The following is a 9,933-nucleotide window of genomic DNA, read 5'->3' on the forward strand; positions in this document are numbered from 1 at the left end:
CACAAAATACTCCATGTTTTAAGAAAGTTTACAAATATGTGTTGGGCCACATTCAAAGCTGTCCTGGGCCGCATGTGGCCCGTGGGCTGCAGGTTGGACCAGCCTACTCCGGCTTACTCATTTTGAACTCTCGCTTTCCATGAAACTCTGGGACTCATTCTGGTGGCATCTTAAAAGTCAGAGGGTATAGCTCACAAAACAGAAGGAGACGGGTGTTAGCTGAAGCAGGACCAACCCCTGTCTAAAAGGACTTACACTGGCCACAGGTGGATGTCTCAAATGCTCAATTCATTAAATTAATAGGACTGTGCTGGGAAGACATGTGTGGGAAAGGGGACATAGTGACAAGTGGTGGCCGTGGTGGAGGTCATCGCACACACTGTGTGGGCTGAGCCTGGCTCAAGGCTCTCAGCCAGAGGACAGGTGAGGATTCAGACCTCACCGGTGCCACCTAGTCAAACCGGGCTCCCTCAGGGCTGTGTCCACCTGGAGGGGCCCTTCTAGTTTTCACGAGGCACCCTAAGGGCTAGCAGCAGCCTGAGCGAGATAATCTGCTCACTTTATGATGGATAAGAGTTTGTGAACCACTGTGGGAAAGGCTGTATTAAATACACCTAAGAAGATGCCATTTCTCTGCAAGCATGTCCAGCCTTGGAGTGTCTAGTGTTTCCTAGAGCGTGGTCAAAAGACCACCTGCTGCAGAATCAGCTTTGGACACCCGTTTAAGCTACAGAGTCCCAGGCACCCACACAGATCTGATGACGCCAAATCCCCGAGCATGGGGCCCAGAAATCTGCATTTTGAACCAGCTACAGAGATGATTCAAACCCACTGGTGTAGTAATTACAGAAAACACAGATGAGACAAGCAGTATGTTTCCTTCCCCTTCCTACACTTCCAGCTTAAAGCTCAGGCTGTCCGTCAGTGTGTTCCTCTGGGGCAACAGAAGGAGCCCTTGGCAGGGAGATGGGAGACTCGAATCTAAATCCCTGCTCTCTCACTAATGACATGAGTATGAGCCATTTACTCTGTCTCTACTTCAGTTGCTTCGTTGGTAGACTAGAGAAAGGTGATGACACCTGGGAATTTAATTCATTGAATAACCCAGACATGGACCTTCTCTCAGTTAGATCCTTCAGAAAAAATAACAGAAACATTTGAAATGAAGTGAAACAAGAACCAGTCCACCAAGACAGAAATCAAAATAATTAGCTGATTTTTAAAAAAATAAAAATAGGAGCCAGGCACGGTGGCTCACGCCTGTAATCCCAACACTTTGGGAAGCCAAGGCAGGTGGATCACCTGAGGTCAGGAGTTCCAGACTAGCCCGGCCAACATGGTAAAACCCCATCTCTACTAAAAATACCAAAAATTAGCCAGGCATGGTGGTGGGCACCCGTAATCCCAGCTACTTAGGAGGCTGAGGCAGGAGAATAGCTTGAACCTGGGAGGCAGAGGTTGCAGTGAGCTGAGATCACACCACTGCACTCCAGCCTGGGCGACAGAGTGAGACTCCATCTGAAAAAATAAAATAAAATAAAAAATAAAAATAGGACAAGTTCCGCTACTAAACTGAAAAAAAAAAGCAAAGGCTAAAAAAATACACCATCAGTAGCCAATGCAATCACTCAATCTGAAATGGGTGTAAATAGGCCTATTTCTGACTACCAGAAAACAAAAACACACTTTTTTTTTAAAATGGATCTTACTCTGTCACCTGGAGTGGCTGGAGTGGAGTGGCGCAATCTCAGCCTCCTGCAACCTCCAACTCACTGGTTCAAGCCATTCTCCTGCCTCAGCCTCCTGAGTAGCTGGGATTACAGGCACGCGTCACCACACCCAGCTAATTTTTGTATTTTTAATAGAGACAGGGTTTCACCATGTTGACCAGGATGGTCTCAATCTCCTGACCTCGTGATCTGCCTGACTGGGCCTCCCAAAGTGCTGGGATTACAGGCATGAGCCACTGCGCCCGGCCAAAACACACATTTAATTCACACATATATGTGTATAACAAGGAAGAAAACTAGGAAGAACGTGTGTTTGTATGTTAACATTGATTATCATGAGTAGAAAGATCAGCAGTGACATCTACCTTACTCCTTTAGTTTTTTTACTTTCCAAATTTTCTGCAAGGAGTGTTACTACCCTATGTTCCGAGGGAAGAAGAGGCGATATAAATGACTGCCAGGAGGAATATGCTGTAATACTTAAAGCTTAATATAAATTGAGGGTGTAAGATTTTGTTCCCTAGAGGAACAAAAGACAGGCAGGTATGGAAGCAAGGATTCGGCAAGGTCGAAGGTTCACTGTCAAAGCAAGCCACCTGCCAACTACGGAAGACCAATAGCTAGTAACAATGCGAAAGACTGATCAATCAAATGCAGAGACCCAATTCTGAGGAAATAGGAGTTCCAGAGAAAAGGGGAGAAGCCAGCCATGTGCGAACTACAATCATGTCAAGAATTAAAGACTATCTTTTAAACACAAAGACTTTTCAGAACAGCTACCAAAGGGCCCGTAATGCCCCCACCGAAGGGTGAGCCTTCATCAGACACGGGCCCTCCACAATCTTGTTAAAATCTTAAGAAAGGAAGACAAAGTCACGTCTTAGAAATAACTAGAAAGAAATGGGAGAAGGCACCTACATTTGTGAAGATGAGGCTGGCATCAGTCCTCACCCTTCAGACATCTCAGCCTGGAAGGAATTGGGGAGAAATTAACACCTACCTCAGAGAACCAGAGCTCTCATCCCAAGTCCAGTACCAAGCCAAACAAGCTTTTCTCTTGGAACATAGAAGGAAGATATTGAAAAATACTCAGATGACATGAAACAATTGTCGGCGAACTTCCACAATTACATAGACCGTCATGAGAATAAATTAAGGCTGATAAAAAAAAATGAAAGGTCCTTTTGTATGTTAATTTCTTAGGTCTGCTGTAACAAATGATCACAAACTGGGCAGCTTGAAACAAGATAAAGTTCTCTCAGTTTAGGAGGCCAGAGGTCTAAAACTAAGGTGTCAGGAGGATTGGTTCTTTCAGGAGGCTGTGGGGAGAATCTGTTCCACCCTTTCTCCCAGCTTCTGAGGGCTGTGCAAGAGCAGTAAACATCCCATGTTGGCTTCCTATTCTGCAAAGCAAATCACTACAAGCTTTTCAGCTTAAAAAGATACCCTGTTGCCGGGCACGGTGGCTCATGCCTGTAATCCTAGCACTTTGGGAGGCCGAGGCGGGCGGATCACCTGAGGTCGGGAGTTTGAGAACAGCCTGACTAACATGGAGAAACCCTATCTCTACTAAAAATACAAAATTAGCCAGGCGTGGTGGTGCATGCCTGTAATCCCAGCTACTCGGGAGGCTGAGGCAGGAGAATTGCTTGAACCCAGGAGGCAGAGGTTACAGTGAGCCGAGATCGCGCCATTGCGCTCCAGCCTGGGCAACAAGAGCAAAATTCTGTCTTCAAAAAAAAAAAAAAAAAAAGATACCCCGTTATTAGCTCATGGTTTTGCAGGTCAGAAGTCCAGCAGTGGTGAAGCTGGTCTCTCATAAGGCACATCCAGGATATTGATCAGGCCATGGTCTCTTCTGGAGGCTCTGGGGGAGATCACGTTGTTGATGGGATTCATCTGTTGCAATTGTAGGTCTGAGGTCCCCACTTTCCTGCTGGTTGACAGCTGGGGACTCCCTCAGCTCCTAGAAGCAGCCTCTCTAAGTTCAGCCCACACGGGTGTTTGCTTTCTTCCAGGCCAGCTGGAGAGAACTCTGCTTTTAAAGGGCTCGTGACTAGGTCAGGTCTGCCTAACCTCCCTGTCTTAGGGTGCCGTGTGCCATATAATCTAATCTCAGGAGTAAAATCTCTGATGGTTAGGGGCCCAGGGGTTTGGCAGCGTGTATACCCTGGTGAGGAGCATCTTAGAATGCTGTCCCCCACATCTGCCCTTACAGCTGTCAGGAGGCTCGGTTTTCCTTTTTCACCACTGTAAGGCTGGGGCCCCAGAGGCTGCATAGGGCAGGCATCTAAGCAGGGGAACTCAGGACAGAGCCCTCATTGACAGATGTACCCTCCTATCATCCATGTTCCCTGTGGCTGCCCAACGAGTTCCATGAGAAATGCCACCCATGGGGACCCCCTACTGCCAATGGCGGGGCCATACGTGTTCCAGCTGGTGAGCGCATGGCCGCCATTGTTCCTGCCCGGGCGCTGGGCTCAGTCCACAAGGAAGAGCACTGAGTGCCGGAGGAGGGGCCCCCTGGCTGGCCTGAGCCACAGGCAGGGGGAAGGGGAGAGGAATGGCATTGGACAGGGCACGAGAGGGAAGGGGGAAGGAAGGAAGGTGGAGAGAGGAAGGGGAAGAGGAAGGAGGTAGAAAACGGGAAGACTGGGGAGAAGTGAAGCCAGCGAGAAAGAAACTGATGTGTCAGGTTGCGTGGGGCAGACGCCACCATCTGTGGCTTCCTACCTTACGCAGAGGGACCCAGCCCATCAGAGGCCCACCAAGGGGCTGAGGATCCTTTCCGCCCTGCAGGGAACCTCGAACAGGCCAATGAGGAGCTGCGGGCCATCATCAAGAAGATCTGGAAGCGGACCAGCATGAAGCTGCTGGACCAGGTGGTGCCTCCTGCAGGCGGTGAGTGTTCCCTGGGCCCCGCGCCTCGGCCACAACCTGGCCGTGCCTTCCTCGGCCTGCCTCTCCTCCAGCAGTGGCACCCTTAGAATGTGGAAGCATCCCCTGAGACTTGCTTCCTGAGTCCCCTAGGCTTGCTGGAGTTCTGCCTTCAGACCCTTCCTGCGGGACTCAGAGGCCCTGTTGGTGAGAAGGGACGCAGGTGCAATGCCCTGCACAAACTCAGAAACAGAATGCCAGGCTGGAAATCTGGTGCAACCCTGCTTTTTACATAGGGTAACAGGCGAGTCCCTGATGCTTAGGGGTTTGGCAGAACTTCTAAGGAAACTCCACAAAGTGTAGGTTTCCCATAAACCTGATTGCTGTAGGATTGCTCTAAGGCCCGGAAAGGAGAATCCCCTGAGATTCCTCCCCTCTTGGATGAAATTCTTTCTGTTCTTCCAAGAGCAGTGTTTCTTGACCCTGTCAAGCTCCAAATCCCTTTTTATAGCAAAGAGTTTATACTGCCTTTACTATGACCCCGAATGAAAATTATAGATAATATAACTTTCCTATACATATAATTTCCAAAATATTAATATAATGCCTTCACTCTAACATAAAATCTATTAAAAGCAGATATTTCCAATATGTAAATACTCAGGCATAACTATACCAGAAGGTACATTTAACTGATGAGATCTTCTCATGTACACACTTACAACACAGGAAGTAAGACAACTGGGTTCACAGGAAGTAAGACAATTGGGTTCACAGGAAGTAAGACAATACTGAATACTGTCAACACTTTGTATCTGTCATTTTGAAATAAGGGGTAAATCAGTGTATTAAATAACTGTGTGTATAAATAGCCCCCCACACATAAACACACACGTACTTACACGTATGCAGAATAACCATGACATGACACAGTGAGTGACCCAGACACCGCAAAGAGCATCGCCATCAGGAATCCAGTTTTCCAAAACGCGAACCTCTCTCAGCCAAGTTTAAACACTCCAAGGTATAGTTTTCGTCAATTTACACAGCAGTTGTATTCCTGGAAATTTTTAGGTATGTTAAAACCATGCAAAACAATATCCTGTGTTCATTTGCAAAATGGAATTATGTTCTGAGCTCAGAGAATCCTAAGCAGAATCATGGATGTGTGGCATAAACTTGAAAGCCCTGCAGGGTGCAAAGCTGCGATTGCAGAACATGCCTGCACTTCAAGGGACAGGTCTGGAGCTGCCGAATGCCAGTGGCACCCCCACAGTACCCTGACAACTAAAAACCATCCCACACATTTACTGTGCCCTCCTTAAGAGGCGACACCACTTGTGTTAAGAACCACTTGCCAGAGCGAAAGCCAGACTTGGGCTAAGTGAAAATCTCACCAGTGCCATGTGATATTTTACATACATCATTTTATTGAATCCTGACAACATTTCTGTGAAGTTTGCTCAGTGAACTAAAGTTCTTAGAAGCTAAGTTGCTGACCCAAGGTTACCTGGAGAGTCCAGAGCAGATTCAGGATTCAAACCCAGGCCCCAGGGGACCTAGGACTCCAGGCTCGTCCCACCATGCAGTTCTTCCTTCCCGACTATGCGGGAGAGGGGACCCTGGGTTTTTCCCTCCCACGTGGAAAGGGGGTGCTTGCCAGAGAAGGGAGGGGTCATCACTGCTATGGATTTGGCTGTTTTGGAGGGACAGGTAGGAGAACCCTCACCAGCCCCTAGGTCTGTCTCTTGGGCCCGTTGCATCTCTTCACAGTGAACCAGGAGGTGGAGCCAAGGGGCTCCTAACCAGGCATGAAATGTTTCCTGTAGGAACTTACGGCGTCTCCACCATCAGGTTCACTCCCAGGACAGGGACTGATGATGTCACATGTAATCTTGGGTATCCAGCCCAGCAGGGATGCAGCCAAGCCACCTGGCACAAAAACCCAATCTGGTTTGAAAGAAAAATCCAAACTTCCATGGGAAGAAATCCGTCCTTCCAGCAGCCCCTCCCTCCAAGCTGAGCTGAACTGTTTTGGACTTGGAAGAGGGGCCAATTGATGAGGGACATTTGAAGCTCTGGAATCAAATAAGAGTCAGCAAATATCAGTAAAGTTTTTTTAAAAAGTGGGAAATAATTTTGATGATAGGCTACCTTTTCCTTAAAAAAAAAACGGGCTAAGAATATGTTTGACGATTTACGTAGCCAATTTGCACTAAGAATCTCCGAGAAAATACTCGAGAAACTAGATTGTCTACAGGAGGTGGTGACTAGGCAGATAAGGGCTGTGGCAGGAGAGACTTTTCACCATAAGCCTTTTTATGTATTTTTTTTTCTCTTTTTAAGCCTTGTGAATGTACTACCTCTCCAAAAAAATTAAACCTAAAAAGTTTTAGAAAGTTTTGGATGCTGAAAAAAAAAAAATGAATGAAGTTCAACTGAATTCCCTCTTACCCCCTCTCCCCTCTCCATACGTCTCAGATGATGAGGTCACCGTTGGCAAGTTCTACGCCACATTCCTGATCCAGGAGTACTTCCGAAAGTTCAAGAAGCGCAAAGAGCAGGGCCTTGTGGGCAAACCCTCCCAGAGGAACGCGCTGTCTCTGCAGGTGAGGGCCTGGGGGTGGGCCCACACTCCAGGAAGGTCCTGGTCATTGCCTCTGACCTCCAGTCAGGGTCCCAGTCCCTTCCCAGCAGGCTGGAGGCCAGGTCCCAGCAGAGGGAACCTTTCAGAGAACTCCAGACCTTTCCAAAGATGGCTGTGAGAAGGGGGTGATGTGCCCTTCCCCACCTGCCACCCACCGACTGCCCTCCATGGTCCTGCCTGCTGTCATAGCCCCCAGATCTCGCAAACACTTCACTGAGGCTCCCGTGACAGCCCCTGACCCCTGGTGCCCCCTCCTAATGAGCCTTCATCCCTCCTGGATGGGCGAGTGGATTCTTCCATCAGAGGGCAGCCCAGCCCCCAGTTCACACGCAGACAAAACTTCCGGAGGGTCGACTGGCTGGCTGGAGGATGCCAGGGCCCTGGAGGGACAGGCCTTGGCCCGAGGCTATGGCTGGCTGGCGAGCTTGGAGGAAAGGGAGCACGGTCCTCACCATCCTCCCCTTGGGTTCCAGGCTGGCTTGCGCACGCTGCACGACATCGGGCCTGAGATCCGACGGGCCATCTCTGGAGATCTCACTGCTGAGGAGGAGCTGGACAAGGCCATGAAGGAGGCTGTGTCCGCTGCTTCTGAAGATGACATCTTCAGGGTGGGTGGTGCCATGGCGCACTCTCGGCCTCTATAAAGTTCAGTTTGGAGCAAGAGGGCGGGCTGGGGTTTTGCGGGGAACGTCCAGGGGAAAGAGCTGCACCAGAGGAGAGGGCCAATTCCAGGCTCTTCCTGATTCGCTGTCTCCTCACCCCTTTGCCTTTTCCAAGCCTGACTCTATCCCATGGCAGGGCTCCCTGGAAATAGTGGCTCCCAGTGTCACTGGCTCTCAGCGAAGTGGGAAGGAGCCGCCTCCCTAAGTGAAATGTTTCCTAGGAGAAACTTCTACATTAGAAGTTACAGGCCGGGCACGGTGGCTCACACCTGTAATCCCGGCACTTTGGGAGGCCGAGACGGGCGGATCATGAGGTCAGGAGATCGAGACCATCCTGGCTAACGTGGTGAAACCCCGTCTCTACTAAAAAATACAAAAAACTAGCCGGGCGCGGTGGCGGGCGCCTGTAATCCCGGCTACTCGGGAGGCTGAGGCAGAAGAATCGCTTGAACCCGGGAGGCGGAGCTTGCAGTGAGCTGAGATCTGGCCGCTGCACTCCGGCCTGGGCAACAGAGCGAGACTCCGTCTCAAAAAAAAAAATAGAAGTTACAAAGTGGTCACCCCAGGGCACATCTAATCTGCAGGCTTGTTTTGTTTGTTAATATTTGAAAACCTGCCGGGCGCGGTGGCTCAAGCCTGTAATCCCAGCACTTTGGGAGGCCGAGACAGGCGGATCACGAGGTCAGGAGATCGAGACCATCCTGGCTAACCCGGTGAAACCCCGTCTCTATTAAAAAATACAAAAAAAAACTAGCCGGGCGTGGTGGCAGGCGCCTGTAGTCCCAGCTGCTCGGGAGGCTGAGGCAGGAGAATGGCGTAAACCCGGGAGGCGGAGCTTGCAGTGAGCTGAGATCCGGCCATTGCACTCCAGCCTGGGCGACAGAGCGAGACTCCGTCTCAAAAAAAAAAAAAAAAAAAAAAAATTGAAAACCTGGCACATTCAGGTCAAAATCAAGATTTCTGGCATTCCTTGGGAAAGTCAGGAGACCTGGCACTTTTGAGCTTGCATTCCCACAGGGCAGCAGAGGGCTGGAGCCTAGTGGCGGTTGCCCTTTGAGATGGAGCATAGCGTCTGTTCTCCAGGTCTCGAAGACCCCTCCAGTCCTTCCCTTTCCCTCTCCTTTCCTGGAGACTGAAGCTGCCCAGCAGTTGCGATAGTGAAAATTTAAAAGGCTGTTCTGGAATGAGGGGCATTTATCACTCACTTGTGTTGCCTGCCTCACCCCACTGGTGTTTGGTTACAAATCCTTCTATAGCAAGGGAGAAGCTGCCAGCCATAATTGTGCAGGGCCCTGCTCACACCTCTCTCTCCCGGCCCCAGGCCCAGTTCCCAGGCTGTGGAACACACAGCGGGCAAGCTGAGCCCATCCGGCCCTTGCTCCGTCTCTTCCTCATCCTTATTCTCATCACTGGGAGCCATTCATCACTGAGTGGCCTCAGAGACATGGCATGGTGGTGACACAACCCGACAAGACCCCAGAAACCAAAGGCTCAGTCACCAAGGCTCAGGGATGTTCTGATGTCAAGGGTTGGACCAACCTTCCAAATAGCTACTTGCCCACTTCCCCAGGACAAGGAAAATGATACTGGGGAAAAACACTGGCTCCAGGTTTTAAATCTCTCCGAGTCCCCGAGGGGAAAAAAGACCGTCATGCAGGAAACTCTTCATATTCAAAACCGTTTGGCCAACACAGCTTTTAGCTCCGTGACCACATTGGATTTCCATTTTTTAAATCTGGTTAGAATCTTCTGGTTGCTCTCTCAGCCCCCGCCCCCACGATGTGCTGGCTGCTCTTAGGGACCACCATCCTGGACGTGCCCTGGAAACTCACCCCAGCCCAGGGGCTTCGCTGGAAACCTCCAGGGCAGCTTGTACCAGCGACAGCCCCTTGCTCAATCCCATCCCCACTGGTGGGTGGGTTCTCCCAGCTGCCACAGAGGGGAGCCTGGAGCCTTGAGACTCCGGGTCCCTCCCTCTCTGAAGCTGCCAGGCGTGAAGAAGGTCCTCAGGTGCTCC

The 9,933-nt window shown here is 50.1% G+C and overlaps 1 protein-coding gene across 46 annotated transcripts in view; it reads left to right on the forward strand.

The window, feature by feature from the left end:
* Positions 1 to 9,933, forward strand: part of CACNA1C (calcium voltage-gated channel subunit alpha1 C) — a 729,498-nt gene that overhangs the window by 701,496 nt on the left and 18,069 nt on the right. For 25 of the 46 annotated variants that reach the window (XM_009217709.4, XM_009217714.4, XM_017946463.3 and 22 more), the window contains 3 exons: positions 4,530 to 4,631; positions 7,089 to 7,216; positions 7,728 to 7,862. In XM_009217709.4, the coding sequence (XP_009215973.2) occupies positions 4,530 to 4,631; positions 7,089 to 7,216; positions 7,728 to 7,862 (365 nt within the window). Of the gene's footprint in view, positions 1 to 4,472; positions 4,632 to 7,088; positions 7,217 to 7,727; positions 7,863 to 9,933 lie in introns of all 46 variants that reach the window. The other 21 variants (XM_009217701.4, XM_017946457.3, XM_017946456.3 and 18 more) reach the window with 1 other exon arrangement.

This window comes from Papio anubis, chromosome 9 (assembly GCF_008728515.1).
Source record: "Papio anubis isolate 15944 chromosome 9, Panubis1.0, whole genome shotgun sequence".
In the NCBI taxonomy this organism is placed as follows: Eukaryota; Metazoa; Chordata; class Mammalia; order Primates; family Cercopithecidae; genus Papio; species Papio anubis.